The 19995-nt window shown below is 34.8% G+C and overlaps 1 protein-coding gene across 1 annotated transcript; it reads left to right on the forward strand.

Annotated features, from left to right (window-relative positions):
- Positions 1-3004: 3004 nt before the first annotated feature.
- LOC100262808 (uncharacterized) lies at positions 3005-19735 on the forward strand. The gene is made up of 8 exons (XM_002271014.5): positions 3005-3455; positions 3534-3621; positions 7521-7606; positions 11294-11372; positions 11554-11613; positions 18976-19097; positions 19220-19291; positions 19381-19735. The coding sequence occupies exons 1-8, from the start codon at positions 3172-3174 to the stop codon at positions 19481-19483; spliced, it is 894 nt and encodes a 297-aa protein (XP_002271050.1). The 5' UTR covers positions 3005-3171; the 3' UTR covers positions 19484-19735.
- Positions 19736-19995: the final 260 nt, after the last annotated feature.

A 19995-nucleotide genomic window follows, 5' to 3' on the forward strand; every position in this document is an offset into this window, starting at 1 on the left:
CTCTATCATGTTTAATATTATTTGGAGTTGTCGATATGCATATGATTTTAAGTAAATAATTTTTAAATAAAAATATATTACTTTTCAATGAGTTTGTTTTATAACTTGACTAACATAAAAAATTAAAACAAAAAGTCAAAACGAACAAATGAAAAAAAAGATGATGGATAAGTTATCTCATCATTTAAGAGACATTGAATAGTTACTTTTCTCTCCCATTTTATCTTACCTCATATTATATCTATAAATCAAGCTATTAATAATAGTTATATATATACACGGACACAATAAATAACCATTGGGAAAAAATGTAACACAATTCTAATATATTATATTCAATTGGATGTATTATATCATACTTAAGTTTAATTTATAAAATAATTCAAACAAAGAAAATTTTTGTATTTCAATGTTTAGTATTTGTTAAAATAAGAAATATCAAATTTCAATGTTAAAAAAATTGTAATATATTTCATGTTCATTATTATTTGGAATTTCTCTCATAATTGACATTTAAATACATGATTTTTTTTTATTGATAAAATAATTAAAGTTGTATAAATAAGAAATTTTATCTCAATTTATCTATACATCAAAACTAAAATTTCTAAATATGAAAATAAATGGTTAGCATATTATATTATAAACATTGTATTTTATTCATAAATTCACATTTCAAATCCTAGAAATTTGAGCTAATCATCTCTTATTATAATTAAACCATAGTTTTAAATTTAGGATATGAGAATAGAAATTATAAAAATGTGATCATTTAAAATTTTTACATACTTTGTATAAAAGAGGAATAAAATTGGAGATTCATGTAGGAAAATAATTACGGAACTCAAATTATTTTTTATTTTCCCACACTCCCCCCTCCCCCACCTTTTTTTCCCCTTCTTATTTACTTTTCCTTCAAACTTTCCATGATCCAAACATAGCTTAAAAAAAGGTCAAATAGAGGATGGTGATAAAGGCAAAAAAAAAAAAAAAAAATACATAAACATAATGGACCAATCATCACAAAGCCATAGCAAAAATTGCATTCTCGAACAACCAAATAAAATCGAAACTTGTATAACATTATATAACTAAGATTGAGAAAAAGAAAAATTGATTACACAAAAGCATAAAAGCAATGATCATATATCCACAAATCTTATTCATGAAAAAAAAAACCCTTTATTACTAGTAATTGTAGATGCTCTTGGCTTTATTGGATATAATCACCATGAAGCCGTAGAGAATACCAAAAAGTTTGTACTTGATAAAAATTCTACAACCAAGAAACATAATTCAAAAGGAATGACTGAATTTAGGTAAAGAAATAATAGATTATCATAAAATAGAATACTTTAATTGTAATTTTAAAAAAATAAACAGTTAAATATAACATAAATGGATTTAACTTTCATTATACCCTAGAAGCAAAATCTAGAATTCAAAGTTTTCTTATAAAACAATTATCTCATTATTAGCAAATGGATTCACTACGAGACAATTGTCCCAAAAGAATATTGCTTAAGATGAGATGCGTGTTAGGGGTATTAGTTTGGGCTTTTAGATCAAATAAGTCATCTCAATTGACCATAAAGATTGCACAATGATCAAAGTTTTTAGTCATAATTAAGAACATGGATATTCTTTCTTACAACAAATGAAACACAAAAAAAAAAAAATAATAATCACCCAAGTTTTTAGACTTATAAATGAGAATGAACATTATGCTTGCGCAGTAAGGTGGTATCCATTTTTCCTTTGTTATATTTGGTGTTGTATTGTTGTATTGCATATTATATCTATTTAATAATTATGCTTCTACTATGTAAAATATATAATTATAGTTAGTATTTATTATCTTTTATCTATTGTTTTAAAAAACTATGTTTATCATTTCAAGGTATTTGTTGACTAAAAAATATTACCATATATGTAATATGCATAGTAAATAAAAGTTTCAAATGTTTGAGTTTTTTTTCTCCAAAGAGAGTGTAAAACATTATTTGCAATAGTATTACTATAAATGTTATCTAATTACAAAACATTAGCTAATATAACACACATTCACATGTTGATTATGGTATTGTCATCATTACATTAAGTAAATACTTATAGTGGATAAAAAAAAAATAATGAGTATTTCGCTAATATAGCACACACTCATATATTGGTTATGGTATTGTCATCATTACATTAATACTTTTGTAATGGCGATTGTCCTGCAAGCGGCTGGGCAATCATCATAGTTTTGGGTGGCTAGCAGGTGCTATAAGCTAACGTGCCATGAGCTTGGATTGTGCAGCCGCCTGTCCCCTCAGTCTGTTGATGGTCTGGAGCTATGTGTAGCAATTAATTGACATGGACTTAAGGGCCAGAAGAGGTTCCATCGGCCATTCACATGTTAGGTGTGAATGATTACGTATGCTAGTGAGTCTCGAAGACTTGACTGGACAAAGGTTACCTGTTTGGGGGGTCTAACCTCCCCTTGTCGTTTGGCCTTGTAGGGGAAAAGGGTCTTCTCATGCGTAGTGCCAGATTAAACTGATCGTGATCCGGACGAGTTGCATACCTGTGCCAGACGGTCAAGGTGCCTAGGTTGGAAAAGGGATGCGTGGAGGGAAGCCCCCCACAGGTGCTTCAAAAGTTGTCCATTCCTAAAACTTTAGATACACTTCTTGATCTCTTAATTTTTTAAGCTCCAAAAAATAGTAAAAAAACAAAAAAAAATGGTAAAAATCATATCTCTACAATTTTAACATCATTGAAATTTTTTAGGTGGATGTGTAGATAGGATGAATGTGTGTGGTGATTAGGTCATACAAATATAAATTCTCTTTAGGAAGAAATTAGATGAATGTAAATATAAACTCTTTCCATAAAATAGTTTTTTAAAATTAATTTTTAATTATTTTTAGGAAGAAAATTGTATGTAGGAACTCAAATATGAAAAAAAAAAGGTTAAAAAAATTACATATTTTCAGAATAAATTTCGAGAAAAAACTGTTTTTTGTTCTTTAAAACAATCCCAATTGGCAAACAAGCCCTAACAATCCCAATTCGCAAACAAGCCCTTGATACCTTTATTATCAAAATTGTAGAGCTGGGAAGCTGACTTAAAACGAGGAGAAACAGTAGATATGGGAAGAGAAAGGAGAAATAACTAAGAGGAAGATGAACATGGTGTGCTGCAAACCCCATCACCTTCCATGGAAGCCCTTGTCTCCACCTCTGTTTCCCAATCTCAATGACACTATTAATGGCAAGAACAAGCACCCAATGGTATTAACAATGAGCAGTAGCAGCATAGCGGGGTCGCTTTCTGATGAGAATGAGGCAGGGGTACCCAAAGGGAAAGGCTCAGGAACCACAGCCAGAGGAAGGAGATTGCTCAAACTCCGTGAAGAGAAGCGGAAACGCGAATACGACCGCCTCCACAACTACCCTGCCTGGGCCAAGTAACTCTCTCTATACTCTACTGTGAATTTGTTTTTTGAATGACGATTCATTTTTTAATCTTGATTTTTGAAATTCAGAGTTATGGAAGATGCTTGTAAGGATGATTCTGAGCTGCGAGCTGTTCTTGGGGATAGCATTGGCAATCCTGAGCTCATGAGGAAAAGGGTATTCTTTTTCTTCCTTTTTGTTCTCTATCATCGTGTTTGTTACCAAACCCTAGTAGTACTCATACTCTTCTTCTTAATTATCTAAGCCTTTTCTTGTGCTTTTTTAATCAATCATCTAAGTAAATATCAATCAAGACTCGAAGCGTGACCTTGACCAATTGTGGAACCAATGCACGGATGCAAGTTTTGTTTAATGCTTGCTGCCATGATATAACTAATGATCATGTACCACTCAATGATGCCTTGTTCTTGGGTATTTATTTTTCACCTTCTCTTCCCACTGCCATGGCTGGTGGTTCTGCAAATATTCTTTTAACCCCTTTAGGGTTTGGTTTGAATCATGGAAAGTATTAGGGCAAAAGGAAAAAAATAGGATGGAATCTCAAACTCTCTTCTTTGGTTCTTCATGGAAAATATGAAAGAAAAATGAAATTATAATGAAAATTATTTAAAAATTTATACATTTTAAGTAATATTCTCTGAATAAAAGAGGAATGACATTGGAGAAACACCACAATTTATCATCAAAGATAACATTAGGGATAAAGGTGAGGATTTTGCATAACTATTTGTTGATAGAGGATTTTTTGTGGGTGAGGAAGTCAGACATGTTGACATGAGGTAACTGAGTTTGAGTGGGGAGACAAGATGTTTGGAGAATCTAGTAGTGATCTTAAGGAGAGTCTTAAAGTAAGGGGCTTAAGTTTCTTTCTTTGATGTTGTTAATATATATATATATATATATATATATATATATATATATTGATAGATAAACCCACAGAAAATATATTAGATAAAGGGTGCTTAAAAGGCAACCTGAAGCATAATGGGAGTATACATGAGTCACCCAAAAAGCAAGAACAAAAAAGGCAAACACTCACTAGCCCTCAACAAGAACCCAACCAATCAACAAAGTTAATTAAAGAAAACGGTCCTACATCTAAACAAGACTTAGCCCAAAACCAAAGATTACAAACAAACGAATTTTTCATTTTTTGAATCGACAAATCCTCATTACCAAAGACTATCCTATTTCTTTCCTTCCAAATCATCCAAAATAAACAGAGAGGAGTTGCCAGCCAAGCCTTTCTACGCTTCTTGTTCACAAAGGAAGCAAACCAACCTAAAAGAGTGTCTCTAACCGTAAGCGGAAGGACCCAATTAACATCAAACAAAGTAAACACAAAATCCCACAAAACCCTCGCCTTGGAGCAATGAACAAGGATGTGATTTATTGTCTCTTCTTCAGCACAACTGTTAGCTAAGTTCCAGTCCCTCCTCTTGAGTTGATCTTGGGTTAGGACCTTCCCCCATGAAGCTTCCCAAGCAAAAAAAAACCACCTTTGTAGGAACACAAGGGCTCCAAATGATGCTCCATGGAAATGAGATTGCACAGCTAGGATCAAGAGTATTATAAAGGGATTTAACAGAAAAAATCTCATTCTTTGTCTATTTCCACATCACCCTGTCCTCCAAACCAGCAGCTAGACTCTTTCCTTGAAGGGTTGAAAGGAGCCTCTCCACCGCCTCCACCTCCCAATCATTGAAAGATCTAGAGAAACGAGGATTCCACCCCCCTTCTTCCCCCAAATAATCCCAACAATCCGCTACCCACGCATCTTTAGAATCCACTAAGGCAAACAAAGAGGGAAAAGCCTCACGAAGGGAATTATTCCCGCACCAAATGTCCTTCCAAAATCTCACCCTTCTGCCATCCCCCACAGAGAAAGTAATATTTTTAAGCAACAAGGAACCTTCCTTTCTAATTTCCTTCCAAAACCCCACCCTATAGCCCTCCCTAATTCACGGGAACTCCATCCTCCACCTTCTTTCCCAAACTTCCTACTAATTACAAGCTTCCATAAGGACTCCCTTTCAAATAGCGCCAACTCCATTTGCACAAAAAGGCCCTATTGAGGATAGAAAAATTTCTAATCCCCAATCTACCCTTCTTTTTATCTGAACAAACAACAACCCACTTTACAAGATGGGGCCTCTTCTCCAACGCTCCCCCGCCCCAAAAAAAGCCCCTTTGGATTTTCTCTAGTCTCAATTTAACAACTCTTGGCATTCACATCAAGGACATGAGATAGATGGCATGCTAACCAGAGTGCTTCGAATGGGAGTAATTCTCCATCCCTTAGAAATGAACTGCCTCTTCCACAAGGCAAGTCTCTTCCGCATCCTCTTTTCCACACCATCCCAAACCACCACCGACTTGTGTGGAGAACCCAATGGGAGCCCCAAATTAGTGGAAGGAAGAGCTCCCACTTTGCAGCCAAGCTCAAAAGCCAATAACTCTACATTCTCTACTCTTCCCACCGACAAAATTTCACTCTTATTCAAATTGATACTCAGCCTTGAAATGGCTTTTATATTGTCCTTTTAAATGGAGAATTGAATTCCTATCATTGGGATCTGAATTGTAATGGTTAGCATTAATGAGGTGTTAGTGTCAACATGTGCCTCCTAAAACCCAGTGAGCTATTTTTCTCTCAAATGACCAATGAAGTTTTGACCTGTGTATTGTCTTATCCTGCCTTAGCAATCCTTCATCTTTTGCTGCCAAATTGAGACCCTAAAATCAATCTCAAATACCATTTGATGGAGATGCCAATATTTCCACCAAGGTGCAATGAGTCCATGTAGAATTCCTTAAGCCCACTCCCAATAACTTGGGCAAGAATTTGTGTTGGGGTGCTTGTCCTAGAGAGCACCTTCCAAAGTCAATTTAAGAGGACAAACTCAATTTTGTGATTTTGGAGAGTGATCAAGGACGTGAGCCCCCTTGATCTTTGAATGTGGCTGAGACAAAGGTTCACCAATAACCTTCTACTTTTAATTTCATATCTACAGAGGCCCATGTGGCATCATGCTAGTGCCATTCCAAAGTGCCCATGTGACATGAAACTTATGGGCATGCAACGCATAACATGTGACATTCATAGAGGCAGGGATATCCATATCGGGCACCCAATGGTGAAGCCAACATTCCTTAAAGACTTTAATATTGGTCAAAAAAAAAAAAATGGAGAATGAAAGACTAAAAAATGAATGTTAAGGTTTTACTAAAGATTTGGCAATGAGATCTAAATCAAGTTTGAACTTTGGACAAAGAATTGAAAAAATGAATATGCAAACTAGAGACTTCGCCTCCATAGGTGGTATTGGCTTGGGTTTGAACCATATAAAACAAGCCCATACATTTACAATGAGCAAGAAAGGATAGTTATATGCTATGTACCCTCTTAAAATAACTAACTATTGAAAGGTTCAACACTCCCATACTATATTTTAGTTCTCTCTCTCTCTCAAAATTTATTTTGACCTATTGGCTTATGCGCAGTGCAAAGAGTTTGCGTTGTTTCTTCCTAGAAAGTTATATATTGAAATTTTTAAATACTTTTGAGTGTAATTTTTATTTATTTTATTTCTTTTTCTGAGAAACTATACTTGTATTGAAAAAATGAAGAATTTGTATAAAACAACCGAGGATGAAAAATCCTCTGAAAAGAAAATGTGGATGAGCAATATAAAGTTGAAATAGAAAGCTTTGGACTTCTCACTTCTAAGGAAAGAAAGCACCATAACTTGAAGGGGCATGAGATTCCAACAAAATCAACTTGACTTTTCATTTTAGTATTTTATTTAAAATTCTTTTGTTATCCCAAGCATTCCCATGTGATAGAAACTAGTAAATACCCCATCCAAAAATCATTAGATAATTTCAAAATAATTAATTTCAACAGTTGGATGGTTGGGGACACCACTCCAATTACTTAGCTTTTACAAGTGGTGGAAATAATGCTTTGTTTTGTGAAAGAATTTCTAAAATAGTCTTGCTTATCCATTATGTTTATTGAGGGATATGTAATATATTTGAAAAACTTGTAATAGGTTGAAGAAAGGGTTCGAAAGAAGGGTCGAGATTTTCGGAAATCCAAAACGGGTTCAGTCCTCGCGTACAAAGTCAGCTTTAGAGAGTAATTTACCTTTTAGATATAGCTACATATGTTAGATTTTCCTTTGCACTCTCTCTCTTTCTCTCTCTCTCTCTCTGCGCCTTATTTTTGGGTGAAGTAAGCTTTTAGATATTAATTTCTTGCACAATATTGTCTGAAGGTCATTTGTTGCCTCTCATTTTATTGTTTTAAAAAATTATCTCCAAAGTTGCTTATCAAAAAAGAGTATCTCCAAAGACTTGACAAAAAGAACAAGAGATGATGTTCATTTAGTGTACGGTACAAGAAAAAAAGATTTTAATATGACAATATTTATGAACCATCCAACAAATTATGTAATTCTTACTATTATATGATTGGTGATCCATTGCCATTGTTTACAACATCACTTAATAGGGGTAATATGATGTGACTTGTTTAGAACATAATTGGTTCTTAGGGTTGTTAAGGCCACAGGAATTTCGTAGCTGCATTTGATGGTTTGTGCTGTTTATAGTTTTGAAATGGGGAAAGCTTTTACAAAACCATCTTAGAAAGATGGAAGAGGCACTTGGAGTAGTGGAGGAAGATGTTGCAGAACTCTAATTTCTTATTGTCAACTAAAAAGAAAAAAACAGGGGAAGCTTCACAACATGTGGGAAGAAAAGGAATATATTTTGAGTTTATCATCAGATGGTTGGTTTTGAGTTCAGAAAACATAACTTGAAACGTGATCATCAGTAGGTGTCTGGATTATATTATGGTTAGTTGACAAGGGTAGGTTGATGCAGAGCAATTGGCATCATCGGAGCGAACAGCCCATGTGGAGGCTGTAGAGAGTATAAAAGAATAATGGATTTTTTATTTTTTTTTGGGTCTTTGTTTTGTCTTGTTTTTGTTTTTTGCTTTTGCTCCCTGTGATGTGGGTTTCACTTGATCTCACATGAGTCTTACGATTTTGTTTGTTGAGGGGATCCCCCAAGGACTGTCATGTAGCTGATTCTGTAGCTATATTGAGGTGTTGGTTTCTTAGTCCATTTTTTAATTAAAAAAATTCAAAGAGTTCATGCATTAGTTCACTTAGTGAACTGTAGCTTTACGATCATAGATGTATTAGAGTTTAGATTGATCACATTATCTCTATGTCCAAGTTAAGGAATCTATTAATTTCTAGAAGTTATTAGTTGTTGCAAATCATTGGCATGGGGAAGTCTTTTGACCTTTTAAAGGCATTAAATACAATTTACAAGTTCATTATTTTAGGTCGTGTTTGGGCTTTAAACAGAAGTTAATAGAGTTCCAAGCTATTCTATGTAGGTTTGCTTATATCCATTTGAAAGCAGGAAGATACTTGAACATGAATTTAAAACTTTGTTTATCTATTGGTGATTTTCCATCAATTTAGATCTCACATGTATTGGTTTGTTTGTACCTATCAAAAAAAAAATGTATTGGTTTGTTTGTGCCTGCCTAGCATTCCAAACTTTTTTTGTTATTAGGCAAGTAAAGCAATATATTAAGAGATGCCTAGCAAAAAGGCGCACAAAAAAATACATGGAATGTATACAAGGGCTCCACAAGGCAAGAACAAAAAAGAGAAAACAAAAAACACTCCCTCCCCTTACTTGCAACCTAACCAATCAACAAAATCTACCATAAACATGGACACATTCTCTAAACCTCCTTTGATCCACTCCAAAAAAATAATTAGAAAAACGGTTTTAAGTTCTTGATTTGAAAGCTCTACATTGTCAAAATCCCTTTGATTTCTCTCTCTTTTTGTCTTTCTATTTGATTCGTTCTTCTTATTTTAAGTTCGTAGTAGTAAATTTTTCATTGACTAATTACTGGCTCTTGGTATTGCCTATGCAGCTGATGTGTAATTCCATTGATAGTTTATTCCTTAAAACAATCCAAACCATCAAAGGCAACTTCTCCTCCCATTGGATGGTAAATTAGAGTCAATTGAAGAAGAAATTTGCAGAACTTGCTAGGTGTTGCTGGGCTAATTTTCATACCCAAATTTTCTATTTTTCATCTTGTGTGGCACCAAGCATGCCATACTTAGTTTGCTAATTCCTATGTTTAAGCATTGCAAACAAAGCACTGATGTTTTTTGGGCAAAATTTCCCAACCTTCTTTTTTCTTTCCACAAGATTACATTGAATGCAACTTTGCTTGCTTTCAGACTAATACCCCTGCTGATTCTAGAAGGTGAGGGTGTCTGAAACAAACTTATGCTGTTCTCTGAAGAAGCTAGAATTGGCGGTTACCACCCAACTGCTTAAGTTTTGGATTAATCAATCAGCCCTTGCCATGGCTGGTTGGTAGTTGTTGCAGTTGCCTAACTGCCATAGGACAACATCAACCTCCTCAATCCTCCTTGTTAACCTATGCTTCTCCTATTGTACCTGTGTGTCTCACCCAAAGAAGCTTGCTAAAGGTCATGCTCACCATTTGCTTGACCTAATCCTAATGCAAATGCATGCTATCTTTGTATGCTGTGTTGGCCATGACCCTGAGCAGTGGTGGAGCTAGATAGTGCCTAGGAGGGGCAAATGCCCTCCCCTGAAATTTTGATAAAAAAATTACGGGTAGTGGGAATTGATCTAATGACCTTAACTTCTCAGGAAATTAGCTGCCTTACCACCAGGCTACATGAGTAGTTTGAAATCATTATGGCCCCCCAGAATAAGTTTCATATATTACCCCCCCTCAACCACTTTCCTGGCTCCACCCTTGACCTGAGCATGCCTTGCTGTGCCTTACCCATGACCTTGTCCAAGGCCATTGCCTGCTGTCATGCATACCTATGCCCCCCTAAAGAGCATTCTGATGCTTTAGTGACAGATAAGGGGAAACATTAGGTATCCTAGCTTTCATAAGGGGTTATCTATAAAATTGCCACCATGTCTCTATGTGATTTTTGTTTCTCAACATGGCCATATTCCAAAGAATGCATACTTAAGCTAGTTTTGATTTAACTAATTAAGGTGGATTTCCTAACTTTATTGGATGGTTTAACCGAGGAGACATCCTTTGGCCTCAGAATTTAGAAACCTTCAATTTTAAGAGAGCTTGAAAATGTTTGATCTTGGTGTCTCAAAGAAGAAGAGGGCCATAGTGATTAGACGATGGCATTTATAATATTGTTGACCTTTCAAGAAGTTCAGATTACTCCTTCTGTTGGAAGCCTAGATTGGTCAACCAGGTTGTAGATTGGCTGGCAGGCAAGGAACCTCAGTGCAAAGGCTTTTCTCAAGGATTTCTTCCCCCCTCAAGTTTTTTTTTTTTTTTTTTTTTTCTCTTTATGTCAGTTCCTTTTGGTGCACATTTTTGTTTCCAGTTCAGTGGGTTGTTGTTCTTAATAAAGTGTAGTTGTAAGCATTAAAAAAAAAAAAAAAACTCAAATTCAGAGTTCTGTACCTTTAGTCTAGGTGGTGTTGTAACATTGTTGGTGGGATCATTACACATCATTTGTATTAATAATAATCAAAGCATGATGATGATCAGTAACAGATTTTCCTTGAATAAGTTCCATATACTGCCAATTGGTGAATGAGGTCATCATGGTCATGCTGCTTCCCTGAGATAGCTGAAAAGCTGTATTGACACCCTGACTTTGTAAAGTAGTATTTTAGTTTGGTTAATTTTATCCTCTCCCAAGCTGGAGAAGATACTTAATTTCCATTCTAATTCTTTTCTTCTTTTTCTTTGGTGGCTGCACAGCTTCAACCCTGTTGATTCGTATATATGGTTTGAATTATATGGATCACCATCTGATCGGGATGTTGACCTTATTGGTAGTGTAAGTGAATTCTTTTGCTTTCTCTCTCTAGTTCCTTCACCTTGTACTGAATTCCTGTTAAAAATTGTCAGTCTCATGGATGATATAAAGTGTATATCATTTTCCTTTTCTTTTGTTTAATTCTATGTGGCTTGTAACGTTTACAAAATATGCAAATTACTAATGGGAAAAAAATATGCAGGTTATTCAGTCATGGTATGTTATGGGGCGTTTGGGTGCTTTTAACTCATCTAATCTACAGGTTCGGTCATAGTTCATTTTGCATCATTTTCTCTCATTATTCTTATTTTTCATTATGTTTGTTGGGCTGTTTGTGCACATGTCTGCTTGCATGGTCTAGTAAATCCCAATGGTTTTAATTCACAATGATCATAGTAGTTTTTAAGTTTTTATATTACATTGGCTTTTTGGCTAATATTATTCTTTATATCTTCTCTTCCTGTTATATATCTGATGATAACCTTATCATTACATCTGAAATTAAATTAGGATAGGAAAGAACTTCATTTTTTGGAAACAAGGTTGGCATATGAGTCACTAAATCATATTCAAAGTCTCTAGAAGGCATTGGAGCTGAAAGGTTTAGGATGATGGAATTAGCCAATATGAATACTGTGGGATTTTTTTTAGGAAGAGATATTGGCTCTAAACTAATCTGAATCTTAAGTTCCTTAGATGACACCCTTCTTTTATAGGATTAGAAAATGAATTAAGAAATGCCAAAAGGGTGTGACCTAGGCAGGGATGAAAATGTCGAGATATATTGGTGATGTTTCGCCGATATATTGTGTATCGTTAAGCTCCGACACGATACATGCATAGGGAATATCGGAGCCACAATATTTCCAATAAAATTGCCATTTTTTGCCGACATATCGGTGATACACCGATATTTTCATGATATTTTGGTAGTTGCACCAATGTATTGGTGCCCCATCACCCCATTTTTTTTTTTCCCAAAACTCTTCTAATTGGCCTAGGCCCAACTCTCACTCATGCCAGCCTAGCGCCAGCCTGGCGTGCACTGCACGCCTATGAGCCCTCCTCCACTCCAAGGATACACATTTTTGGTGTTATGGATTGTCGATGTGGGATTCCAAGAATTGGAATTTTTAAAAGGTAAGGAAAATCCATTTGAACCCCCAACCTCATGCTCACAATCACCCACCAACACCAGCCGACCAACTATGCTTTTGTTGATTTAATGTACATATTATATGTATATGTACATTATTAGCATTAAATATTTTTACCATATATATAAACAAATATTATAAATTATATATATATATATATATATATATATATATTATAAATTAATCATAATAAATTTAGTATAAATAAATTAATTTTGGTTATGGTGACTTTTATATAATAATTACATATAAAATAAATATCAATTTTTGGATAAAATTATCAAAATTTTAAAATAGAAAATACTTATACAAATTATCATCATTTTTTTGTCATTAAATACATCCAAATTAAATGAATATGCATAAAATATGTTTTCAAGTTATAAACATTATTATTAAATATCACAACTGTACATATATCATCATTTATTTTTGACACGAAATATTTTTTTTTTATTTTTTTATTTTGATAAACCAAGAGAAGAATTCAAATTAAAACACACCAAAACAGGGGCGCTCCCTATGTACACCGACAATATACAAAGAAAGCCTCACCCAAGGCAACAAAGGAGAAACAAAGACCTAGAAATGCCAAAAATGACCAACAAATCAAACACCCAACACATTCATAAAAGAGAGAGAGTCCATGTCCATGAACTGTTGAGACCATTCAAGTAGAGACCGAAGGAAGATATTCTTCAAGCTCGTATCTGACTTCTCTTCTTGTTGGAACACTCTTCTATTTTGCTCTCCCCAAATACACCAAAACAAACAAATAGGCGCCATTTTCCAAACTACACTCCTCTTCTTTTCTAGGCCTTTAATTTTCCATTCAAGAAGCAAATTTTTCACTGAGTTCGGGAACACCCACACCACCCCAAAAGAAGAGAGCACCATAGTCTAAAGCTCCCTTGTCTTACCGCAATGAATTAGAATATGATCCGCCGATTCCTCATTCTCTTTACAAAGATTGCATCTATTAACCATAGACCAACCCCTCCTCATTAACATATCAACAATAGAAATTTTACCCCAAACAGCTTCCCAAGCAAAAAAACGAGTTCTTAAAGGGGCACACGAACCCCATACCTCCTTTGCTGGAAATAAGGGACTGTTCTCCACCTTTAAAGACCTATAATAAGATTTAACACTGAACTTTCCTTTCCTCTCAATCTTCCAAATTAGAGAATCCTCCCCTTCTTGGACATGAGATGAAAAATAATAAGTTCTGTATTTTAGATTGACTATACACACAATTTATAGAGGAGATTACAAGAGAAGAAATAGGAAACAAGAGACATAATAGGAAACTAACTTATTCCTAAATCATAAAACTATCTATTTACAAAAATAGGAAACTAACATAATAGGAAAATAATTCTCCTATTCTATTTACAGCTCAACACTCCCCCTGAAGCCGAGGAATAAATGTCTTCCATTCCCAGCATGAATATAAGATCGTGAAACATTGAACTGTTCAACCCTTTTGTTAGGATATCAGCTAATTGATGTTCTGATGGAATATAGGACATACACACTACTTCTTCCTCCAATTTTTCTTTAATGAAATGCCTATCAATCTCAATATGTTTTGTCCTATCGTGTTGTATAGGGTTATGAGCAATATTGATAGCTGACTTGTTGTCACAATAGAGCTTCATAGGACCATCCCACTTGATTCTCAAATCATTTAGAATAATCTTCAGCTAAAGTAGTTCACATAACCCTTGAGCGATGACCCTAAAATCTGATTCTGTAGACAACTTTGCTACCACATTTTGCTTTTTACTTCTCCATGTTACCAGATTACCTCCAAGAAAAGTACAATACCCTATAGTTGATCTTCGATCCACTAGGGAACCTGCATAGTTAGCGTCGATGTATGTTTCTAGAGCAATAGTATTGTTCTTCTTAAACAAAATTCCTTTCCCGGGGTTTCCTTTCAAATAATGCAATACCCTGTAAGTAGCTTGAAGATGGGGTTCTCTTGGATCATGCATGAATTGACTGATCACGCTCACCGAGTAGGCGATGTCTGGCCGAGTGTGAGCAAGGCATATGAGCCTACCAACCAGCCTCTGGTACATTCTTTTATCCACCACTGGTTCTTCTTTAGCTTCTCCCAACTTGTGGTTTGGATCCATTGGGGTAAAGACTGGTTTACACGCAATCTTCCTTGTTTTTGCCAATAAATCAGTCACATACTTTTGTTGAGAGATGAAGATCTCTTGTGTGGAATATGGCACCTCAATACTGAGGAAGTACTTCAGTTTCCTTAGTTCCTTTATCTCAAACTCTGTTGCTAATCTCTGCTTCACTTCATGCTTTTCTCTCTCATCATTTCCAGTCACTATGATGTTGTCAACATACACTAGAAGAGCAGTTACTCCCCCTACAGCTGAGTGCTTAATGAAGAGAGTGTGGTCATCTTGGCTTTGTTTGTACTCAGACTCTTTCATGACTTTTGCAAATCTCCCAAACCAAGCCCTAGGAGATTGTTTTAGCCCATAAAGGGCCTTTTTCAGCTTGCACACCTTGTTACCTGTGTTTCCCTCAAATCCTGGTAGGATGTTCATGTAAATCTCTTCATCTAAATCACCATGAAGAAATGCATTCTTAACATCATACTGTTAGAGTTGCCAATTGTAGTGGGCAGTCAATGACAACAGGATTCTTGCAGTATTCATTTTTGCAACTGGAGCAAAAGTCTCCTGATAATCAACTCCATAAGTTTGAGTGTACCCTTTGGCTACCAATCTTGTTTTATGTCTCTCAAGAGATCCATCAGTCTTATATTTTAGTGTGAAAATCCACTTGCAATCAACAATGTTTTTCCCTTTCGGTCTTTCAACAATCTCCCATGTTTTATTCTTTTCTAATGCACTCATCTCCTCTCTCATAGCATCCTTCCATTCCCTTTTTGTCAATGCCTCAGGAACAGTGTTAAGGATGATAGTGGTGTTTAGACTCACAATAAAATTCTTATGGGCTGGTGATAGGTGCTTAAGAGACACATAGTGTGATAGTGGATAAAGTGGTCGGTTACTGCATTCTTTGGTGCTTTTTCTTACAGCAATGGGAAGGTCTAGGTCTAGGTTGTCTGTTGAGTCAATGGAAGTTTCACCAGGTTGTGTATGTAAAGGTGGGTCCGATTTTACCGTGATTTCATTCCCAGGGTCTGAGTTGGATTCTTGGACCTGCTTTTGTTCTGGAATGGCCTTTTCCCTTTAATGCACCTTAGGAAACTGTGGAAAATTGCGAGTGACACTGGCTGGAACAAGGGATGACATGGGTTCAGTGGTAAAATTGGGTGACTCAGGTGTGATTGACTCGGATGACTTAGGTTCATCACCATGGGTTGAGACATGAGGAAGATCAAGAAGTTCAAAGGACTCACAAGGACTATCTTCTATCATTGAAATCTCCTCCTGAAGAGAGGACTTGGGGAAAAAAAGTTTATTTTCTGTGAAGGTGACATCTACAAAGATGTAAAATTTTCTAGCTGAGGGATTGTAACACTTGTATCCTTTTTGAGTGGATGAGTAACCAAGAAAGACACATTTTATGGCTCGGGGGTCTAGCTTGTCTCTATGTTGGTTGTGGACATGAACAAATGCAGTGCACCCAAATACCCTAGGAGTGAGCCCATTTGAGGTTCTGAAGGGTGGATAGAAACTCTTAAATATCTCTACGGGGCTTTTGTTGTCTAACACTCGTGAGGGAATTCTATTTATCATGTATGTGGCAGTAAGAACAGTTTTCCCCCAATAGGACTTAGGAACATTCCCTTAAAAGAGTAAGACCCAGGTTGTGTTGAGTAAATGCTCATTTTTCCACTCGGCTACCCCATTTTGTTGGGGTGTGTTAACACATGATGAGTCATGGAGAATGCCCTGTGATTGAAAATAGGGTGACAAAATCTGGTTGAAGTAATCTGTAGCATTGTCTGTCCTAAAGCTTTTTATTTTAACCCCAAATTGGTTTTGAACCATTGAGTGGAAATTAGGTATAACAATGCTAACATCATATTTTTGTTTAAGAAGAAAGATCCATGTAACCCGAGTGCAGTCATCAATTAAGGATACAAACCAACGAGCCCCAAAAACATTAGGTATAGTAAAAGGACTCCATATGTCACTATGAATCAAATGAAAAGGGTAAGAACTTCTTTTATTGCTAATAGGAAAAGATACACGAGTATGTTTTGCCAATTCACAAGTTTCGCAATGAAACTCAGAAATATCTAATCATTGGAACAAATGAGGAAACATGACCTTTAAAACCCTAAAAGATGGATGACCTAGACGTAGGTGATACAACCAAATGGTATCTTTATTTGAGGAATTGAGAAAAGACAATGACAAATTATTACTAGTTTTCTGAGATAATTCAAGTGGTAAAGACTACTCCTTTCCTCAGCAAGCCCAATCCTCCTCCCCGAGCCTTGTTCTTGAAAAACACAATAAGAAGGGAAAAAAATAGCATAACATTTAAGATCGTGGGTAAGCTTTTGAATGGAAACAAGGTTGGCCGATAATTTTGGTACATGGAGGACATTTTTAAGAATAAGGGTAGGTGTGATGTATATGTCTCCGAAACCTGCAACGGTAGCTAAAAAGCCATTAGCCACTGCAATTTTCTTGTTACTTGGGTTTGGGGTATAGGTATGGAAAAGTTGAGATTGGGTGGTCATATGGTCTGTGGCACCGGAGTCTATTATCCAAGAGTCATCATAAATCCTGTGTGAGACATTTATGCAAAAAGAGAGTGAAGGTGTACCTGAAAGAGCCAAAGAACAAGTTCCAGTAGGTCTGTCAAGGGATCCCAATTGAGATCATTTAAGGTAATTTTTTCCATCCAGCCTATACGCAGCCTGAATGTTTTGCAATTCCCTGGGTTGTTGAAATCGAACAATCTCCTTCCACGAAAAAACCTGATCTCTTGGGAATTAAGGCAAATTGCAAAAAAAAAAAAAACCAATAGTAATGAAGGCTAGTAAAAGAACACGTAAATAAAAAAAAAATCCAGCTATGAAGGCCAGAAAAATGGCGATGAAGTTCAGAATGATGCCCAGGTCTTAAAAACCTACAACTTTGATACCATGACATGAAATATGAGATGAAAAATAATAAGTTTTGTATTTTAGATTGAATATACACAATTTATATAGGAGATTACAAGACAAGAAATAAGAAACAAGAGATATAATAGGAAACTAACTTATTTCTAAATCATAAAACTATTTATTTACAGAAATAAGAAACTAATAAAACTATCTATTTGCAAAAATAGGAAACTAACATAATAGGAAAATACTTATCCTATTCTATTTACAACTCAACAATTTTATATCATTTAATATAATTGAATTAAATAGATTATAATTTTGATATTAAATATATTTTTAAATTAGACATATTATAGTCGAATCTCACAATATTATTATGAAATAATATTTTATGTAATTTAATAATAAATGTACACTTAGAAAATTCATATTTTTTATCGATGTATATGATATTATTATAAAATATGATAAATTATATCATGCATATATCAAATTCTTCAACAAAACAACTTTAAAATATCTATTATACTTCTCATTACATTTCTACAAGGTTTTTATTACATTTCCATGAATTTTGATTAATTTTAGGTCTATCTATATTTTTTTTCAAAATATTTGCCGATATATTCGTAAAATTGAAGTACCAATATATCTATAATTACCAATATTTTCATCCTTGGACCTAAGTACTGGTATGCATACAAGAAATTCCCAAAGAGAAAAAAAAATTAAAAAAAAGAGTAGGGGATATAAAACAAAGTTTCTCAAATGGGTTACCTCAAGCTCAAGTTTAACAGGTGCTTGTTGGGTTGCAAATGTTATTTGACATTAATTAAGATAATTGCTTTTGCTTTTTATTTTTATTTGCTAAAATTCTGCTAAGTCTCTTAGTCCTTTGTTTGATATGTTTTTTTTTTTTTTTTGATAGATAGTCCTTTTTTTGATATGTTAAAACTCATGATCAATTATTTTTACAGTTTGGATAAATTTGGATTATAGTTTTCGAATGTTATGCCCATATCTTTTCCCTTCTATGTCATTAGAAACCCTACTAGCATCTTGCATTGAAGTTCCTACCATTTAACCCAGAAATATGGTAGTTGTAGGTCAATATCTCTTATAAATGGAATTGACATAATATCCATTTGTATTGGATAAAAATACAACAGGTTATGTAGATAATACGACAAAGGCAGATCCAATTTATTTTTTAAATTGCTCTATTGACCTTTTGCCTGAAAAAGGGAGATGTCTATGTCAATCATCCTCACTGCATAAATCACTTGTTGAGAACTTCTGACGCTTTTTAGTGACTGTTATTATCACTGCTAATTTGTTCTTTTCAGTTTTAGTTTTGTGTAAACCATAGTGAAGCATCTTAATACCATGTCAATGACAGTTGGCAAATTCATCAATGGAGTACAATCCCCTCTATGATGCGGATAAAGGTTTCAAATTAATGCCTTCATCATTCCATGATATCGGTGATGTTGAGTTCCAGGACAACTGGGGCCGGGTGTGGTATGAGTTCCTGTAGTCAAGTTGCAATTTTAAGATTCACACCAGTGATTTTTTTTTTTTTTTTTCTTCTCTATGTAAAAGAGCTTAATTTTCTTTTTTTTTTTCTTTTTCTTTTCCAACAGGGTAGACCTTGGTACATCTGATTTTTTTGCCATTGATGTGCTCCTCAACTGCTTGACTGTTTTGAGCTCGGAGTAAGTTTTTTATCCAGCGGAGCAAAAGCCAAAATTGTACATCAAATGGTGTTTCTAGTTTTACACTCGTACTCTTCTCTTGATGGCAGGTATTTAGGCATTCAACAGGTGGTTTTTGGTGGTCGTAACATGGGTGATTGGGAAGAGGGGATGACGAGTCCTGAGTATGGGTACAAGTACTTCAAGATCTGAATCGAGAACTGTCTCAGTTAAATTGGGCTTTTGGTTTAGGAACTGCAGAATGTTGTTTAGAGCCGAATGATAATGATATACACCCATGTATGATCCTCTTTTGATTTGTTTCCATGAGTGATGGATGTTGTTGAGCTCTCACAATGTCAAACCAGAACCTTTACTCTCAGATTGCAATGTAAAATTCAGGTACAAGCTCTGATATGTTTATTATTTGCAAAGCGTATACAGATCTTCTGATTGTTGGACAAATGATTATCCTGAAAACATTCTCCTTTCCAGCTACTTTTTTGGCAAATGAATTAATTATATCCAAATTTTGTAAAGATGAATAAATAGGATGCAAAAATTATTTTAGAATAAGATATACTGACTGAAAAAAGTTATTCAAATTTTTATGCAAAGGTTTGTAGCTGGATTTAACCATTTTGATGATATGTCAAAGTCCTTTGATATGGTACTTGTTGACCAATTGGAATGCATATGAGTTCCGTCAGTTGCATCAACAACAC

Source organism: Vitis vinifera, chromosome 10, assembly GCF_030704535.1.
Source record: "Vitis vinifera cultivar Pinot Noir 40024 chromosome 10, ASM3070453v1".
NCBI lineage: Eukaryota > Viridiplantae > Streptophyta > Magnoliopsida > Vitales > Vitaceae > Vitis > Vitis vinifera.